This window comes from Arachis hypogaea, chromosome 6, assembly GCF_003086295.3.
Source record: "Arachis hypogaea cultivar Tifrunner chromosome 6, arahy.Tifrunner.gnm2.J5K5, whole genome shotgun sequence".
Classification (NCBI taxonomy): domain Eukaryota; kingdom Viridiplantae; phylum Streptophyta; class Magnoliopsida; order Fabales; family Fabaceae; genus Arachis; species Arachis hypogaea.
In genome coordinates this window covers 19,937,761-19,958,939 of record NC_092041.1, presented here as the reverse complement: position 1 = coordinate 19,958,939, position 21,179 = coordinate 19,937,761, and the positions used below count along the sequence as shown (strand labels likewise).

The following is a 21,179-nucleotide window of genomic DNA, read 5'->3' as shown; positions in this document are numbered from 1 at the left end:
TCGCGGCGGGAAAATAAAGAGACGATGACAACATCCTTACACATTTTTACTCCAATGTGTCCTCATTCCTCAACTGACCCAACCTCTTTACATTCACCTGCACTTTCTTTGCCAGTTTGCCCCCATGCCCTCTCTTTTTTTTTTTTTTTTTTGTCTCACGTGTCTTCTGAAAACTTGCTTTGGGCCACAACTTCTAATCTTCATTAGGTCAACCATCAAAGAGGTGATAAGTACAGTTGGGCCACAACTTCTAATGTCTTCTAGTTTCTTCTCTACATAATATTTACCCAACAAAATTTAGAAGGAAAAAAAACACACAATTCATTTATATTTTTTATTCTAATTAACATTAACTAATTTCATTTAGACATAACCTAAATTCCAAATATAAAAGATATCACATACATGAAGGAATCAACTCTCTTGCTAATTCATATGACAAGGTTTGGTTACATATATTCGGCATCTGAATATCTCTCTTGTTCCTGTGTGAATATAAATATTGCGAGATATAACGCGTTTAACTATCATTTGAACTTGCTTTTCTAGAAATGAAAGTGAGGAACATCGTCTTCTTGTGAAGGCGGTGGCATTGGGCACCTGCAAAGGGATTCCAACGCTCAAGTAAGTAAGAGTGTGAGAATATTCAAAATGGAAATGGAGTGAATTGCATACCTGTGACTAAGTTGGTCACTAGTATATATGGAGTTACCTTTAGGTGATTATTCGTATCTTGTTCTTTGGTTTGATGAAGTCTATTTGCTATTATTCCGGTTGTTGGGGTTGTGGTGGTTTGATTGGAGAGATTTTCGGAGGAGTTATCCTTAGTGCTCCAATTCTGAAGTTGTTGGTGTGGGTCATACTTTGGGTAACGAATCATAGCCCCCAAGGTTGACCTATTTGGGATACCAAACCATAAACAGGTTGAGCTTTGACGAAGTATAGCTCAGAATTGGAGCTGGTAAGAGCCCCTAAGCTTAACCTCGTTTTAGAGGTTATTCAAAAATGGGAGTACTTTGATGGTTTGGCAGTAAATTGAATTTTTATTGTAAAGTGTGAATTTTTGTAAATATAAGTTTTGCTTCGTTGGTGAGAGAAAATAAATAAAGGGTCACGTTGAGTTAATGCGCTTGGGGAATTGGAGCGGTTTCTAAACCGTCAGTATGGTGCACTGTGCGGAGTTGGACAGTTTTGCTTTGACTTGGATCTTCATTGTTTGAATTTTTAGTGGGCTAGTGGGTAAAATTTTTAGTGTTCTTTTGCTTTGTATTTCATTTTTCTGAGTTTTTTTCTTTTTCTTTCGTGATGGAAAAGGAGAAAACTGTTTCAAAAAAGAATGCCAAGGGTCGAGGGAGAAAGGCTGTTGTTGAGGATAAAGATAGGATTGTTGAGGAAGTTTTTGTTTAGGATCCCCGTGATCCCTTTGCTTAGGTTGCTGAGTCTATGACGAAGTGGGTTTTGGTTTTTCATGATGAGAATAGTATTTCTCAGCTAGGTCCAGTGTCGTCTTGGGTTAGGGATGGTTCAGATATAAAAATAATTTTTTTGCCGTGCAATGTTGCTGACCGTGTGTATCACCCGGGGTGAGGTTTTGAATTTTTCTTTATGTACAGTTGTGTATTTGTTGAGCTTAGTGTCAAGTTTTCATTCTCTGAATTTGAGTGTGGGGTGCTGATGCAATTGAAATGTGCCCCCTCGCAGTTATTCCTGGGCGTTTGTGAGGGGGTTTGAGGTATTGATGGGTTGTCTTGGGGTTGTACCATCATTGGAGGTATTTTTTGCTTTATTTCAGTGTAAAGGTGTTAAGTGGGGTTGTTGGTTGAACTTGACTAATGTTTCTTGGAGGTATTTTTTGCTTTATTTCAGTGTAAAGGTGTTAAGTGGGGTTGTTGGTTGAACTTGACTAATGTTCCTGGCTGAGCTATTTTCAGCTTGTACAAATCTTCGTATAAAGGGTTCAAGTCGATGTTTTTGAAAATTGGGGTTGATGATAATGTGTTTCCGTGGTATATGGATGAATGCTTTTGGAGAGGTTTTCTTTATACTAGGTTCCGAAGCCTAGACAGATCAGTGTTGTAAAAACCGAACGGGACTGCCGGTTCGACCAAAAAACTAGTGAACCGAATCCTGAACCGGTCCGGTCTGCTAATTACACCGCATAAGGATGAGAACCGGTATGAATTGGTCAAATCCATAGTGAACCGGTGAAAATTAGTCAAACTCGATAAATCGGTCCAACCGAACCGCTAGTAATTAAAATTTTGCAAAATGAGTTATGTGGGATTCGAACCCGTGTCCTCAATAAAAAAGGAGCATGTCACAACCACTAGGCTATCACAATTCTAATAATTGTGTTTACAAATTATTATATATATAGATATCTTTTATCAAATATATTTGCTTCTATTTAATTTATTTTAATTTTAGTTATAAACTCATTTATTTTTAAATTAATTATATTTTTATTTAATAATAATTATAAATTCACTAATTTTTTCTTTTCATAATTATATAATATCTATTAATATTATTTTTTAATAAATACTTGTAGTATATAATAGTATAATAGATATAAATTTATTAATAAATTATTAAAATTTGAAAATAATTATTATTTTAATATAAAAACAAAATAAAATATTTATGATAGAGTAAAATTAATAAAATGCTTATTATTTCTATTTCATATTATTTTAGAATAGTTGAATATTCTTAAAATGTTAGTAAAAATATGTATTTTAAATTTTAACTTTAAATTTTTTACTATTTTTTATTTTTTATTTACAAAGAATCGGGTTAAACGGTTCAACTAGTGACCCATCGGTTGAACCAATAACCCAGCAACCTAATAGCTTGATCGGTTCGATCACCGGTTTGGTTCTAACAACTATGAGGCAGATATTGGAGATGGAGAAGATGGAGTATGAAAACGAAATGGTAGTTGAATTTTTAGTAAATAATGTTTCTTCGTGTGATTTGTTGTCTGTTGTTGACCTTCTTGAATTGGAGTCTGATAGAGATGCTTTATCTGAGTATATAGATAATTGCCAAATAGGGATTCGAATGTATTATTTGTTGTTGGTTTCGTATTTGATTTGTATTTAATGTATTGCAGTTGAAAAAGCTCCGAAAGTGACTTCAAGTGGATTGCGAGCTTTTTCCGTACCAAAAATATTGAGAAGCAAAGGTCGAGTAGTCATTTCGTGGCCGAGAGAGGTGCGGAAGTAGATCAGCCATCACCGGCTAAGAAAGTGAGTTATAAAAGAAAAAGGGGATAGGGTAAAAAAGAAAAGGGGGTTGGGGTGTCCGAGGATATGTTCGGCGGGAAGGAAGTTAATTTAGAACAAGTAAAGAGATTTATTGACAACCAGAGGAGTCTTCATGGGTACAAGGGTGATAAGGATCTGACCTCCTTATGAAGTGAACACTTCCCTTTTTCTATTGTTGCTGATGAATATGGTCAAAGTTCCTCTGATGTGAAGCTTTTACATGACATTGGTGATGTTGGTATCTCACAGTATCTGCAGGTATATTCTGTTATATTCGTAGTGATTGTGGTATTTATTTTTGTTTTCGTGTTCTCAAGTTTAGTCTTTTTTCAGGTGATGGGAGCTCGACTGATGTGTATTGGCCCAACTCAGGAACTTAAGTATGCTCGTGACTCCTTTGATATGGCATCTATGAGTCAATTGATGCAGGATAATCTGGAGAAAGAGAACAAGCTACAGGATGCTCTAGACCTAGTGAACTCCTTGCAAGAGAAATTGACTGTAAAATTCCTAAATTACCCTTCACACACACCCTAATTTTGACACAACACACCCCTTACACAGACTCACCAAAACCCTAGCCGCCCTTACCCTTACCCAACAGTAGAACAAAAGAACAGAAAGGGAAAAGAGAGGAGGGGGAGAACCGGAGAGGAAAGAGAAGAAGTAGGAAGGGAGGTGGCATCGGTGGGCGTCACTACCACCGTTGCTGATGTCGTGTTGTCACGGGGAAGGCCAGAACCGAGGAGAGAGAGAGAGTCGCGCGAGGAGAAAGAGGCGTCACCATCCCATAGAGCCCGTGTCGCCGTCGTCACCGTCGAGGTCTTCATCGTCGCTGTCCATGGGGTTCACAAACAGAGGGAAGACGCAGGGCCGCCGCGGGAAGGGTCATCGCCATCAAGCCCAGCCACCATCGCCATCGTTCGTGCCTCCGTTTCGCGTCGCCAGATCCGTCGCCATCGCTTGGAGAGAAACAGAACGTGTGGAGAGAGAAGGGGTCGCAGGGAGGTTCTGCCGCCGTTGGAACTCCGTTGCTGCTGCCGCCGTTGGAACACCATTGCTGCTGTTGCCATGGCCGCCGCACCTCTGCCGCCAAGAAATGCCTAGCCGCCGTCATCGAAGCCAGCCTCACCGTCGTTTATAATTGCATATTTGGAGCTTTGAAGAGAGAGGAGCTCCCGGAGAGAGAGAAACACCAAGAAGAAGGGACCGTCTGCTGCTGCGTTGTTCCTGTCGCCGTTCAGACGTACCTGAACCAAGCCATTGTCCTTGCCGCCGGAGTTGTTGGTGCTGCAGGAGCTGAACTGTTCCTGTCATTATCCTGGTCCAGCCTTTTTTCTTGATTCTGCTCTAGATTTCCTGTCCTATTATTCCACCATTTAATTTGTCTTGTCCTTGTTTTAATTCGATTTTAGTTTTGCCTGTTTTAGATTCCAGCTCCATCTTGTCACTACTCCGGTCCAAATTCAGCGCTCATTTGTTTTATTCTACTTCAATCTCCATCATCTTGAATTTGGCACTCCGAGTTTGGTATCTTCGGTCCTTTGGGACCACATTATGAGTAGGCTTTACATTTATAATTGTTTGACTTTATGTCTATAATTATTTTGATATACGGTGCTTTGAACCTAGTTATACTTACAAAGATTATTATCAAGAGATTTTAAATTGGTTTTACTAATTGATTTATTAGAACTAAATATTTATCCTTATTAAACTCGTTTTAATATGCACATGAGACTATATATTTTTGTGAAACTATATGTATGTTTGAAGAAGTCTTACATTATTTTAAAGTATTTGATTTTACTCGAATATGTATTTTTTAAGCATTGAAATTTTGTTGGTTCTCACTTATTTTGAATTGTGAAATATATTTAAAATGCTTTAGAATTGAGAAAATATCATTGGAAAGGATTAGATGAGAAAGTATTATTTGATTTAATTTGATTTGATATCTGCTATGTTTGAAAAACTGAAGAATTGATTATATTCAATATTATATGTTTTGAATTGGTTTGGGAGGCTCGTATTAGAAAAACGTAGTTAACGGCGGTTATGATGTTAACCTAGATGCATCTGGTTCAGATCTCAGCTAGCAAGGGCGTTGCTAGCCTAACGTGAAGGCCACACGTTAGATCTGTTATTCCGTACGGACACACCAGAGAAAAGGGTTACCCATAGAGGTGGAGCCGCCCAAGTGTGGACTTTTGATTTGATTTCTGTATGAGAACTCCCTTATTATTATCAGCTATTAATTTCTAATTAAAATTACTTTGATGATAATGTTTGTATAGTCTCATGTCAATTAGATGTATTGTCTGGTCACTGAGTTGCAAAACTCACCCTTTTTTTAAAAAAATATTTTTCAGGAACAAATATTTGATTATGTGAGACTTTCTATTCAAGAGTAACGGTCTGCAATGAATACCTATTCTTTGTCGAATTCCTAGAAGTATATGCTCCATATGTCACAGGCAGGATCCAACCATTCTTAGTTATTTTAATTTTTTTGTTAAAAGTATATAACTATTTATTTTAGAACTTGTAAAATATTTGTAACTTGCTTATTAAATTTATATTTGAGTATGTTAGGCTTGCTATAGGATTATTTTCTTAAGCGTCGGTTATGACTCCTTTTGGGTCGTGACAAAGTGGTATCAGAGCTTAGGTTTAATCTTTGTACTATGGAGCAAGTGTCCTATGGTAGGATCACAAGTGTATAAATAGAAGCACGCCTATTTGTACAATTTGTGGCACTATCAGAGGCCTATAGGAATGTCATCGTTGTCCTCTGTGTTATTGTTGTCTTCTGATTGTTGTGATCATGCGTCCTTTGTCGCTTTTGCTACTCCTATTTTTTTTTCTTCTACCTAATCTTCGGTTATCCTTTGGTAGGTTTCTTTAACGTTTTTTTTTCAATGGCTTCAGTTTCAGTTCTGGCTCATAATTTCTCTCGTAGCCAATTCTAAACTTTTTCGCTTTTGTAAATGCACGCTTTAATCTTCTTTGTCTTCGTGTTCCTTATGATTCCTGATGACAAGGTTTTATGCATTATTTAGAAGATTTGATTGGTGTTTGATGTGAATCATTATCTAATTCCTTTATAGAACTTTATTTGAATTTATGGATTGCATAAATTTGCTTAGTTGTTGATCGAGATGATTTGTTCTGGATATTAAGGTTTGTTCTTCTTATATTAATAATCTTTGAAATTATGATGTTTGATTTGTTTGTGATTCTGTCTTTCTTTCGAATCAATAATTTTGAAAATTGTTATTCAGTTGCTCAAGGAGAAGAATTATGCGATAAACATATGAATGTAGTGTTATTGTTGTTTGTTAGATTGATGATTTTCTCTACTTAAGTTTAGTGAATTATCTGGGCGGTTAATTGGCTGGATTGAAAATGTTTTTCAATCTAGAAATTCGGGTGAGCTTTTCTAATTTGCTGATCTAGTTCTATTATGGTACTATGTTGTCAAATATGGTTTTTCTGTTACGAAACTATTTTTCTGATTGTTCAGGTGATATCTAGATTATGAACGCTTGCTTTTTGTTGGTGATTAGATGATGAATTTTGCTCTTGGCTAAGATCTAAAATTTGAGAAATTTTTCGACCTTAGTTCTTTGAAAATTTTCTTACTCTCAACTAGTTTTTATTTTCAGAAGTTTAGAGAGATTAGTTTTCTTAGTTTATAGTACTTTGTAAGATTGGGATTATAGATCTTACATATATAAAAATAATTTCTACTGATTTTTAATGAAAAAGACTAGATTTCTAAATTCTCAAAGCAAAACAAATTTTATATACAAGTTTTTTTTTCTTGTTATATTTAACTAATGATTATAAAGCATATGGTGATTATCTTGAATATATGTTAAATTGTAGCTTGCATGTGAGTGTTAGCCACTCATTTAAATAGTTGCTTGCTGATATATGTTGCTTGATTAATGATTATTACAGTAACTAATATAACAAATAAGTAATATGGGTTAATTGCTTTTGAGAGATGCATGAGGTTATTGGTTGCTGCTATAAAATTGTTTAGAAATATGTAATTGTTGCTGAATTGATGATTGATGTGGTTGTAACTTGATGAATCTTGGTTGAAAATTGCTAAAATCAGTTAATAGTGAGCTAGGAGGTTTACATATATTTTCTTATTCATAAAGTGTTTATGGTTTAAACTTGACTTTCATACTTATGCGATTATTTATTTATTTATTTTTGTTGTTATTCTTCCATGAACAAAGAGTGAAAGAACTAAGTTACAATTGCTCAACTTATACGTCATTGACTTTATGATATAGTGATGGCTCTCGATTAGTTGATGTTATTTCTTTTAGATATTTTGCTTTTAAGATATCAAGGAAGAATTTTTCCTTTTAAATTCATATGATTAGTATGGTAATGCTCACTTGAGATGTGCTTGTACAACAAATACTATATTGAGGCATAAACTCCTATATGTTACATATGTTTTCTTTTATGATTATAGAATTATGTCAGAAATATTTTAAATTGTCAGCCCATCTGTATTTGACACCTTGCACTAAAATTATGGGTGATGAAGATTGAAAATTTTCTTGTTTGCAATGTATAAAAATTGGGAATGTCTAAACTCTAAATAAATTGATGAATGAATTTTTGTTCTTTTTGAGTAATTGGGTTTGATCTTGAGTTGTTCCATCATAGCATGTTAACCTAGGAAATAATGAGTATGGATTGATCATAGTTTGATTTTATCATATGTTGCATTTGCTTGTTTTGAACCTTTCCTTTATCAGTATGCTTTGATTGATTGTGTTTGAATATTTTATTTTGTTATGGTTATTGATGTTTAGAAGTAGAAATTTTCAAGTGATACTATTTTTTTATATATGCTAGCTTCTAATTTTGGATGCAATATCTATGTTATTATCCTAATTTACTCTTTCAATTATTTGCAATACTCTCATTATTTTTGGCCTTTTTAGAGTCTTGATGATGATGTTGATGAGGAATGGTTATGGAATAAAGAATATGGTGAAGCTTTTTCGATGATTTCAACATTTACTTATGCCCAAAAGCCTCTTATGCTGTGATGATATTGTTCTGCTGAATTTTGTTTTGTTTTGTTCACTTTCTAGTTTTGTCAAAAAAAATTTATATTCTATCTAGCGTTGTCACATCTTGTGGTATGATTGTTGAGCATGGTGCATACGGAGAGCTAGAAATTATAAACTGCGAGAAACAATTCTTCTAAACTCTTTCGTTTCTTTTATTTAAGTAATGGTAATCGTTAGGTTTGGGAACGTTAAGTGTTCTTCTTAGGATGGTTTGTGTTGAAGTATGCGCTATAATCGTGCCGCGTGATTTTATGTATCGTTCATTTTGCTATATTTCATATCGGGATTTCCTTGTTTTAATTCTTGTTGAAATGAAATTTGATTATTTTTTTTTCATGTCCTACATCTTATGCATATCTCGATCTTATCGTGCTTTTGGCTATCCCATAGATTCTCAATAACATAGGTGTTGACGTTGCATTCCTTTACGTGAATTATGTAACTCCTTGATGTAATATGTACTTGCTTTACTATAATACATCATATCTTCTAGTATCCTCCTCGAATTCTTGTTCCAGATCTTCTTTGAAAAAGTTTTTGATTTGATTCTTTTCTTGCCTTATCGTGTCCCTAATTATCCACTTAAATATTTGTAAAAAAAAAAAAATTTGCCATTGACTTTGGTTACCTTCTTTTGGTGAACTTTGTACTTCTTTGATTCCACTTAAACTTGTTTTGACCTAATGCACTATCTTTTCTTTTATTGTTCTATCAAAATTTCTTGATTCAGATTTTTTCGTCAAGATTCAATTGACTTTTTCTGGTATACTTCATTGTTTCTGTACATCATTGTTTAATTGCAATCTTAATGCATTCTTTTACGTTCGTGCGAACACCATCTGTGATGTTTGCTCTTCTCTTCCTAGGTTTCGAATCCTTTTGAGTAAATTCATGCTTGTTTCGGTGTCACGTGCGATTCCCAGATAGCAAATGATACCATAATTCATTAGGATACAGCTTATCGATATTGAAGTTCAGGAAGTTGTAATTCTAAGATTTGACGTAAGTCTGGTTACTACCAAGGAGATGTACAACAAAACCAAGAGATTATGAAGTAAAAGTGTATTTTGAGGAGATTGACAAACTAAGTGAAAAGTGCTATGTGTATCTAAGTTTTTAAGGGAGCGAGAGTAGATGAATCCCAATCGCATCGTTTTAACAGAAACCTATCTTGTAACGTTTGCACCTCGTTATACTTCTTCCTCATGTTTGGTAATGTGTTAAAACCAAGTAAAGTTTTGCAAGTTATATCAGTTTTTGAGAGCGAAAATTTTTGTAAGGAGGGCAGAATGTAAAATCTCTAAATTACCCTTCACACACACCCTAATTTTGACACAACACACCCCTCACACAAACTCACCAAAACCCTAGCCGCCCTTACTCCTTACCCAACAGCAGAACAAAAGAACAGAAAGGAAAAAGAGATGAGGGAGAGAATCGGAGAGGGAAGAGAAGAGGAAGGAAGGGAGGTGGCGCCTGTGGGCCTCACTACCACCGTCGCTGATGTCGTGTTGTCGCGAGGAAGGCCAAAACCGAGGAGAGAGAGAGCCGCGCGAGGAGAAAGAGGCGTCACCGTCCCGTAGAAACCATGTCGCCGTCATCACCGTCGAGGTCCTCATCGTCGCCGTCCATGGGGTTCGTGAACAGAGGGAAGACCCAGGGACGCCGCAGGAAAGGTCATCGTCATCAAGCCCAGCCACGATCGCCATCGTTCGTGCCTCCGTTTCGCGCCGCCAGATCTGTCGCCATCGTTTGGAGAGAAACAGAACGTGTGGAGAGAGAAGGGGTCGTAAGGAGGTTTTGCCAACGTTGGAACTCCGTTGCTGCTGCCGCCGTTGGAACTCTGTTGCTGCTGCCGCCATGGCCGCCGCACCTCTACCGCCAAGAAACGCCTAGCCGCCATCATCGAAGCCAGCCTCGCCGTCATTGTTGTAGTTTCAGATTTGGAGCTTCGAAGAGAAAGGAGCTCCCGGAGAGAGAAAAACACCAAGAAGAAGGGACCGTCTGCTACTGCGTTGTTCCTGTTGCCGTTCGGACGTACCTGACCAAGCCATTGTCCTTGCCGCCAGAGTTGTTGGTGCTGTAGGAGCTGAACCGTTCCTGTCATTATCCCGGTCCAGCGTTTTTTCTTGATTCTGCTCTAGATTTCCTGTCCTATTATGCCACCATTTAATTTGTCTTGTCCTTGTTTTAATTTGATTTTAGTTTTGCCTATTTTAGATTCCAGCTCCATCTTGCCGCTACTCCGGTCCAAATTCAGCGCTCATTTGTTTTATTCTACTTCAATCCCCTTATCTTGAATTTGGCACTCCGGGTTTGGTATCTTTGGTCCTTTGGGACCACATTGTGAGTAGGCTTTACATTTATAATTGTTTGACTTTATGTCTATAATTATTTTGATATACGGTGCTTTGAACTTAGTTATACTTACAAAGATTATTGTCAAGAGATTTTAAATTGGTTTTACTAATTGATTTATTAGAACTAAATATTTATCCTTATTAAACTCATTTTAATATGAACATGAGACTATATATTTTTGTGAAACTATATGTATGTTTGAAGAAGTCTTACATTATTTTAAAGCATTTGATTTTACTCGAATATGTATTTTTGAAGCATTAAATTTTTGTTGGTTCTCACTTATTTTGGAATTGTGAAATATATTTAAAATGCTTTAGAATTGAGAAAATATCATTGGAAAGGATTAGATGAGAAAATATTATTTGATTTAATTTGATTTGATATCTGGTATGTTTGAAAGACTGAAGAATTGATTATATTCAAAATTATATGTTTTGAATTGGTTTGGGAGGCTCGTATTAGAAAACCGTAGTTAACAGCGGTTATGACGTTAACCTAGATGGATCTGGCTCAGACCTCAGCTAGTAGGGGCGTTGCTAGCCTAACGTGTAGGCCACACGTTAGATCTGTTATTCCGTACGGACACACCAGAGGAAAGGGCTACCCATAGAGGTGGAACTGCCCAAGTGTGGACTTTTGATTTGATTTCTGTATGAGAACTCCCTTATTGATTCACTTATTATTATCAGCTATTAATTTCTAATTAAAATTACTGTGATGATAATGTTTGTATAGTCTCATGTCAATTGTAGATGTATTGTCTGGTCACTGAGTTGCAAAACTCACCCTTTTAGAAAAAATTATTTTCCAGGAACAAATATTTGACTATGTGAGACTTTCTATTTAAGAGTAACGGTCTGCAATGAGTACCTATTCTTTGTCGAATTCCTAGAAGTATATGCTCCATATATCACAGGCAGGATCCAACCATTCTTAGTTATTTTAATTTTTTTTGTTAAAAGTATATAACTATTTATTTTAGAAGTTGTAAAATATTTGTAACTTGCTTATTAAATTTATATTTGAGTATGTTAGGCTTGCTATAGGATTATTTTCCTAAACGCCGATTATGACTCATTTTGGGTCGTGACATTGACTACCGCTGAAAATGCTGAAAAGAAATTCAAAGAAGAGAAGGATGCTTTTGAGGCAAGATTGGTGGTGCTTGTTGCAGAGAAAAAGCAATTAGAAACTAAGAAAGAAGATCACGGCCTTGAGATATTTGCCACCGGCTTTGAGGAAACGGTGGAGCAAGCCAAGCTTTTGGCCTCTGAGGTGGATTTGTCTCTGATGGACCCTTGCAAGGTTGTTGTGGGTGGTCAGCCAGTAGAGGATGAGGATGATGATGTAGAGAGCAGGGTGAAAACCCGAATGTCTAGTTGTTTTTTGTAATAGACTTAGTAGTTTTGTCTTCATGGTTATGTATGTTGGGGTTTTTGGCTTATAGCGAAAAAACTATTTTGATGCTGTTTTGTTAGAATTGTGGCTTCTTAGCCAAAAACATCTGACTTAGAATTTGATAACATGTTTAAAGTGCATGTTTGGTTGGTTATTTGATTTTTTCGTATGAAAATCTTTTTGAATGTTCATACTATGAGTTAGTATTATTTGTTGATAGTATTCGGTCAAGTAGGATAAAGAATTTAATTGTTTGTTTCCTTGTAGAATGATAATTGGTAAAGTGCGGGATGGTGTGCCTCATTAAAATCTCTCCAACAAAACCCTCCTTGGGAAAAAAATGTGGCAGTAGGAAAAAGAGTACATCACTGTGCTCGACTTATAGACTAACTGTAGTACATTCTTAGAGAAGAGATGTTCCAATTATTTGCTAGTATTGAGCCATCAAGTGTTTGTATTTTGTATGCGTCTTTGCCGATGACTTTGAAAATCCGGAATGGACCTTCCCAATTGGCGCTTAGCTTTCCATGTCCTGGTGGCTTTCGTACATCTTTTATTTGCCTGAGGACGAGGTCGCCCTCCGAGAATGTCATCGGCTTGAGTTTCTTGTTGTATTTCCGAGCTATAGCTTGTTTTGCGGCGAGTTGTTGTAGTGTTGACTTGTTTCGATTTTCTTCGACGAGGTCAAGCTCGGTTCTTCTATTTTCAATGTTGTCGTCTTCATTGACACTTGCAGTTCTGGGAGTTTGTACGGAGATTTCGACAGGTAGCATGGCATTACATTCGTACACCAGCCTGAAAGGGGTTTCTTTCATTGAGAATTGCTCTGTTGTGTTATAGCTCCATAGAACTTATGGGATGAGCTCGGCCCATTCTCCTTTGGAGTCTTCAAGTTTCTTTCTAAGCCCCTGTAAGATAATCTTATTGGCAGCCTCAGTAAGACCGTTAGTCTGTGGGTGTTCTACAGATGAGAACTGTTGAACTATTTTAAAAATTTGTAAGAAAGTTGTGAATTTTTTATGTATAAATTGTCTACCATTATCAGTTATAATGGATTGGGGATACCAAATCGGCAAAGTATGTTTTTCCATACAAAAGATATCATTTTTTCAGAAGTTATTTTTGCCAATGGTATTGCCTCTATCCATTTTGTAAAATAGTCAATAGCAACAATTGAAAATTTAACCTGCCCTGGTACTGGTGGAAAAGGTTCAAGGATGTCCAGCCACTACTTGTTGAATGGCCAGCTTACCTCGGATGAGTATAACTGCTCGGCTGGGTTATGAATGACTGATGCATGACGTTGGCAGTGGTCACAATATTGAACCTTATACATGCAATCTTGTTGCAATGTTAGCCAGTAGTAGCCTGCTCAGAGAACCTTGGAAGCTAAGCTTCGTCCTCCTATATGCGTTCCACAGAAGCCTTCGTGAACTTCATCCATTGCCAACTTGGCTTCTGCTGTGTTTAGGCATTTTAGAAGGGGGTCCTATGAAATCTCGCTTATATAGTTTGGAGCCGAGTAATGTATAGAAAAACTCGCTCTTCATTTGAATTTCCTCTTGTTTTGAATGCTCTCAGGTATTTGGCTTGTCTATAAATAATGTTTGAAGGGCTTTTGTCAGTCTTCTTCCTGTGAAATACTTAACTTTTTTGTTAGCATAATACTAGATTCATTAAGTGTTAGTTGAGATAATATAGGTGTTTTGGTTTGACTTCTGGTTGTTGCCAACTTTGAAACGATATCTGCTCTATCATTTTGTTTCCGAGGTATATAAAAAATTTCAAATTTTTGGAAACTATTAGCAAGATTAGTAACAATAGCATTATACTTTTCCAACAGTGGATCTTTTACCTGAGAGTTACCTGTTACCCGTTGTACCACAAATAAAGAGTTACATTTGATGCTTAGTTGCGTTACACCTATTGTGTGGGCTAGCCTTAATCCTGCTATGAGTGCTTCATACTCTGCTTGATTGTTGCTTGCAATTGTAATGAATTGTAGAGATTGTTCTAGGGCTATTTGAGTGAATTTTCACACATTGGCTTGGGATTTGAGTTCCTAGGATACTAGAGTCATAATGTCCGACATTTAGTGGTAATTCTTGGGTAGTTAGTTGACTCTTGTTTTCATTGACGCTAGCTTTTTATCAACTAGTTTGGTAAGTTAGCTAGGACTTAAGGATTAAGGTCAATTATGCTTGCTTGACTTACTCCTCGATGTTATGGGTTAACTAGGCGAGATTGACTCATCATAATTACCATAGTTGTGGTTATGGCGATGTTAGGATTCCTTAGATCCTCTTATTCCCAAGTCAAGGCTCTTTTTATGCTTATCTTTGCTTTTTCACTAGTTCTGATCTTACCTCCTTTTACTTGCATTAATTCAAAATTTTGCTCATTCCTTAGTTCTTTGATTTCTTAGTTCCTTTAATCTTTAGTTCTTTGATTTTGCCCCAAACCCCTTTTTGTCCTATCAACCGAAAGCGTATAACACTTTAATTGCATTCCTAGAGAGACGACTCAAGGTTTAAATACTCTCGATTTATCTTTGATTTGAATTTTAACATTTGATTGATGATCATTGGTTGGGTTTGGACTATACTTGCAACGTACAAATCCTATTTTTATTGTGAAATCCGAACTTATGCTTTTGGTCATTGTCACACACCAATCAGAAATTAAAACTGCTAACAAAAAGCACCTAGAAACATCCGATAAAAGTTAAATGTGATCAAAGGGCACACCAATTATAAAATTAATTTACGCTATTGCTCTTGCCGCTCGGTGAAACATGAGACAACCAAATATTTAAAGAAACACATATAGACCTTAATGCATTTTTTAAAATGCAAAATGAGGACAGCAATTACTTAACCTATTTATAAACTAACATGTTCAATCTGAGTACGGAAAAATACTTTTACGCATATTTCAAAAAGGATAAATATGCTCAAAAGATACACCAATTTTAAAGTGAATTTGCTGTTCTGTGTGTCATAAGAAAATTTAGTACAAGACACAACAAGTTGTGCAAATTAAAAAAAAAAGATTTAACACAAGACTACGCTTCAGCTTCTGTCTTTTCTAATATAACATAGACACATGTTGAACAATAACAATACCAACAGTTATTAAATCATCGTACTCAGAAAATTGCTAAAATGAACAAGACATATCTGATGTAAAGTAGGTGCATTCTCAACAGTAAATTATTAGACACACCAATTATAAATTCAATTTTCTAACAAAAAGCTCCTAGAAACATTTTTAAAATAGCTAAATGTTAACACAAGCCACACCAATTATAAAATTATTTTGCACCATTGCTCTTGTCGCTCTGTGAATCATGAAGCAACCAACTATTTACAAAAACACATATTAATCTCAATGGATTTTTAAAATAAAAAAAGATGACAGCAATTATTTAACCTATTTGTATAATCACATGTCCAATTTGAGTATGGAAAAATAATTTTCTGCACATTACAAAAAGACTAAATATGCTCAAAATATATACTCATTCTCAACTGAATTTGCTGCTTTGTGTATCATAAGAAAATGCACTACAAGACATATTAAGCTACACAAATTAAACCAAAAAAATCAAGGAATTAGCAGAAGGCCACATTTCAGCTTTTATCTTTTCTAATTCAACATAGACACATGCTGAACAACAATAACACAAATAGTAATTTAACCATAGTACATTATCACTCAGAGAATCGCTAAAATGAATAAGACACATATGATGTTAAGTTGGTGTACTCTCAACAACAAATTATTAGACACACCAATTATAAATTCAATTTGCTAACAAAAAGCTCCTAGAGACATTTCTATAAAAGCTTTACACCCCTGCACTTGTCGCTCGGTGAATCATGAAGCAACCAACTATTTAATAAAAAAACACATAGATCTCAATGCATTTTTTAAAACAAAAAATGAGGACAAGAATTATTTAACCTATTTGTTAATAACATGTCCAACCGGAGTACAAAAAAACACTTTTACATACACTTCAAAAAGGCCAAATATTTTCAAAAGAGACACCAATTTTTAACTGAATTTCCTATTTTATATATCATAAGAAAGTTCAGCACAAAACATAATAAGTTATGCAAATTAAAAAAAATTACCCTTAAGGCATTAAATTAAGACCACGTTTCAACTTTTATGTTTTCTAATTCAACATAGACACATATTGAACAACAACAATACAAACAGTAATTTAGCCATCAAATACTATCGCTCACCGAATTTCTAAAATGATCAAGACACATCTGAATAAATTATATTACTAAATTATATTAAATTTATTAAATTATATTTTCTCATGCATCTATTCTAAATAAATTATATTATTAAAGTATCTGAAACAATATTAAAATCAAAAGATGGAAAAAATGTACTAAAAAAGATGACAACGACAACAACTTTGTCACGAAGAGTAACCACAAAGGCACTACACTAAACAATATTTTAGAGTCTCCAGATAACACAACACAGCCACAAAAGATAAACTGAAAACCGTCACAACGAGAAAAGCTATTCAATAATTGATAACACCATTTTTGTCACATAACTGATAGAAAATAGCATGCGAAACTATATTGGTCCATGGAACAATTTCAACAAAAAAATCACTTCATTCACCAATTCCCAAATTCTTTCACAACCAACAGACACAGACCCATGTTTAATCCTTCTCAATCCAAATGTAATGCTCAGAATTGGAAATATATACCAGCACCTAGTTTAAATCTCAAAGATTCACTTACCTCTTAGTGTCGCGGTGGTGCCAAATGGAAGACACTCTTCTAGTCGGGCTTGCCCGTGTGTCAAAGAGTTGCGCACGGTGGGAGGTGCGAAGCCAGAAAGTCACGGGATTTTTAGTGAACCCACACGGCCCGATGAATCCAGGCGTGGCGTGTGGTGAGGCGGTGCTGGGTTGCTGCGTGGTGTTGAAGGCTGGACAGCCGGATGCGTCTTCAAGGCACCTCCGACAATGACATACACCAGAGCTGACGACTTCACGACGACTATGGCAACGTACTCTTGACGTCGTGGTCAGGTGGTCAGGCGGCGTTGACTTCCCTTGATGGCGGAGACCGGCAGAGACAGCAACAATGGAGGCTATGCGGCACAGGATGTGGATAGGGGCGTTGGAAGAGATCGTCCACGATAAGTCAACATGGGTATATGATAAATTAGGTTTAATGGGGGTAAATTAAGTTTAATCTAGGTTAACTTAAATGTAGCTTTTGTAAGTAAATGGGCTTAATATCCAACCCAATTAAAATTGACAGATCTTGACAGAAATAATGTTAGTAACGTAACATAGTTAATACAAAATATATAGACATCATATAATTATCCTTTTATATAATATATTATAAAGAAAAGTTTATTCCCCTCCCATGCGAGATGATAAAATGACACTCTCCTCTCCTCTATTTTATAAATGTACATTCTCCTCCCTTCTAACTTTAAAAAATCTCCTCTTTAATCCATTTTAAATTTGTTGTATTAACTAATATTAATTTTATTCATTTTTAAGAAAAAAATTATTTTTTAAAAAAATATTCATTAGCAAAAATTTTATTTTTTATCATTAAATTTTGCTTACCAAAATACCCTTTAATAAATTATTTTTTATTGATTAAATTATATTTTTATTAAAATACTTTTAAAAAAAATAATAATTAAATTATTTTTTCTAAGATACCTACACTTCAATAATTTTTTAATTATTAAATTGTGATTTTACCAAAATTTTTATTAACAATTATTTTTATATTTTATTATTAATTTTTTGATATCAATATATATTATTTTAACATTAAATAAAAAAATCTTACCACTGTTAGTATATATAACAATTAATATATATTGATATTGAAAAATAATCTTACTAAAATTATTTAAGGGTATTTTAAAAAAAATATATAATTATTAAATTTTTTAAAAAATATAATTTAATCAATAAAAAAATAATTTATTAAAAAATATTTTGATAAACAAAATTTAGTGATAAAAAATAAAATTTTTGTTAATGGGTAACTTTTTAAGAAATAATTTATTTTTTCTTAAAAAAATAGATAAAATTAACATTAGTTAATACAAAAAGTTTAAAATGGATTAAAGAAGAAGTTTTTTAAAAATTAGAGAGGGGAAGAATGTATATTTATAAAACAAAAGAGAAGAAAGTATCATTTTAGTATCTCGTAAGAGAAGAAAGTGATATTTTCTCTATATTATATATAATTGTAGTTACTTTTTCACCAACTTCCTGAATCCTGAGCTGAAAAGACTTTGTCCACAGGTTAGATTTTATGTGATCTTTATAGGAAAAGGGGCTTCAATTGAAGAAAATACGAAAAAGTATTCACAAACTCGAAACCAGACATAAACCGTTTGGTGTGAGCTTCGTACTTAGATAGAACGAACACACAAACACATACGGCGGGCCACCCACGAATTATTAAAAAAAAAAGTTAATTACATGACTAATCAACGTGTCTCTGTGCGACATCATTCATCTGTATATATATAGCAGTAAAAATTAGCACGTAGTGTCTAACTCTTTGAACATGCATGTTATGTGATACTTATGGCGGCATAATTTCATCCCAAACAATTAAACCAAACATAAAATTAAGCAACTTAATGGCGCTACATATAGATAAGCTAGCATTATTGTAACTTGTAAGGCCCACCTTAGTGTAATAAAATAGGAGTTTCAATTCTATGAAGTGCTATTATTTATAGCTAGCTAAGTCACACATGCGCCACGGAAGAGGAAGCTTGCGTTGGGTGAATAACAAAACAGCAATAAGTGGACTTAGAGTTGAGTGTGCAATCTTCAATGATGAGCCTAACTAGGTGTTGAGGTTGGTTCAAGAGAGTTGGACCGTAGAAATTAACGTATTCTCTAGTTTCCCCAATAATACATACACACATACGAATACAGTAGAGCGTAACTATCTTGTAACATTCAAAAGGCATGTCAGATGAGGCATGCAATGCACGAACACGAACCCTACTCAAATCAAATCTCCTCCTTTTATCAGTTGGTAATCCAATCCAATCTAGTAATTATCAACACCATAGATCATCGCGGCAGATACAATATCAAATCACCTACAATTACAAAAATACAAAATAATAAACTAAAAGCTCGCCTTTATTTGAAAATCTGGACCGCAATAAGTTAGCTTTGGTCATAAAGAGGGAACTACCGCACCCGCACCATGCATAACAAAATCTCGACCCACAAATTCATCATTTTAATTTTAATAAAATATCCGGCCATTAAAGAAACTAGTCTTAGAAGAAAGATGTAATTGAATTTCTTCTGTTTATTAAAAATAATAATGCGGTGGAAAATAATCAAATTCCCATTATGCCCCATCACAATCACAATTCACAGATCGATGAATGATAGAGCTATGTATCGCAGAGATGGGAGTAATACAAATGAGAATTTTCCATGAATAAAGGAACACAAGAAATCAAGCAATGAAATCTAGAAATAGGGTTTCCGTTTTCCAACAGCAGCGGCTGCGAATAATTAATTAATAAGATTGAATGAAGAGTAGTGAAGGACAGAGAAATTAAACTACAATACAAAAGATAAAGTGGTCAATTAAACGCTTATTCCATAGAAACTTTTACATTTTACTACAATAATAATAACAACAACATGCATATGATCCTGCAAAGCAATGTACATAAAGCAGAGATTCAATTCATTCTGTAAGCATTCATGAACGCAGTGAGAGAGCAAGTTACAAAGCGTGTGAACATAGCTACCTTACTTGTTGGGAAAGAAGATAGATATCAGGAGGGATTTACAAAGAGAAGGCAACAGAACTCAGTTGGCAGCATGCCCACCTCCTCCCTCAGCTAAGGAAAAGATAGAAAGGAAAGGAGGTGGACAGAATGCCAATAAACTCTGTAAGCAACTCTTTGCTAAACCCACATGATGATGATGATCAACGAAACTATTCTTCATTTCTTCTTCTTCTTCCTCCTTAGTGTATTATTATTGGGGTTGGATGGGGAGGAGTGTTGCCAGGGAAGGTACATAGTACATATACTTTAAGATGTGACGCGATACCCACCTCCATGGTAAATCCAGAGTGGAACGTCATCACCTCCCTCTATTAATTATTCTTATAAAACCATCCATTTTTCTTTATCTTTCGCTAAAATAAAATACTATTTTTATTTTACTTTTTCGTTTGGCTAGATAAACAACATGCACGATTAATTTATTTTCTGTTTACCTTTATATATTTTTTATATTTATTAAATTAGTAAAAAAATTTAAAGAGACTCTAACATTAATTTCTTTACTAGAATATTGCTTATTTTTAAGAATATATTTATTGATATAATATTTTTCTAATTTAAAATAAGTCACCATCATTAATATTTTAATTAATTCAAAATAATTATTTATCTAAAAATATTAGGTGATGTATGCTGTGCACTTTATTAAATAATTAGTAAAAATTTCTATATTTATTTAAATCATGTTAAACTCAATTTTTTTCAATTAGTTTTTATTAAAAATATAATTAAATATAATTAAGGTTCAACATTTTATTATCTAAAAGAAAAAGTATATATAAAATTAATTTTTAATTAGTCAATATTAATAATTTTTTAAAATTTATAATTTAAAATCTAAAATTAAGATTTGTAATTTAAAACTTAAAAATTAAGATAAATAAAATTTTTTTAAAAAAATTGATTAATTAAAAAAATAACTCTTCATCGTTGTTCATATCTAAATCAAGTCATTATTGGACAAAATTAATTTACAGACGTTTGTAAAGTCATGGACGCTTCTCCAATTAAAAAGTTAGAATATTGAATTAACTGATTTTTTGAATGGACGCATAAATATATTTTCTTATGCTATGTTTGTTTGATGAAAAAATGGAAGAAAAAAAAAGGAGAAAAAAAAATAGAAAGAAAAATGATTATTTTTTATTGTTTGGTTAAAAAGAAAAATTAAAGGAGAAAG

General features: G+C 34.3%; 1 protein-coding gene and 1 long non-coding RNA gene across 2 annotated transcripts; both read right to left on the bottom strand.

Annotated features, from left to right (window-relative positions):
* Positions 1-12,528: 12,528 nt before the first annotated feature.
* Positions 12,529-12,957, bottom strand: LOC140173638 (uncharacterized). Its single transcript, XM_072198134.1, has one exon. It carries the CDS (start codon positions 12,955-12,957, stop codon positions 12,529-12,531), a length of 429 nt encoding a protein of 142 aa, XP_072054235.1.
* A 5,810-nt stretch (positions 12,958-18,767) lies between these two features.
* On the bottom strand, positions 18,768-20,263 carry LOC140173342 (uncharacterized). The gene is made up of 2 exons (XR_011861964.1): positions 19,958-20,263; positions 18,768-19,285 (listed from the first exon to the last, which is right to left on the bottom strand). It is a non-coding gene; the product is annotated as an uncharacterized lncRNA (long non-coding RNA).
* Positions 20,264-21,179: the final 916 nt, after the last annotated feature.

Excerpts from the sequence above, each read along its gene's own strand:
- LOC140173638 (XM_072198134.1), bottom strand. The coding sequence starts at position 12,957 with ATGAAAGAAACCCCTTTCAGGCTGGTGTACGAATGTAATGCCATGCTA.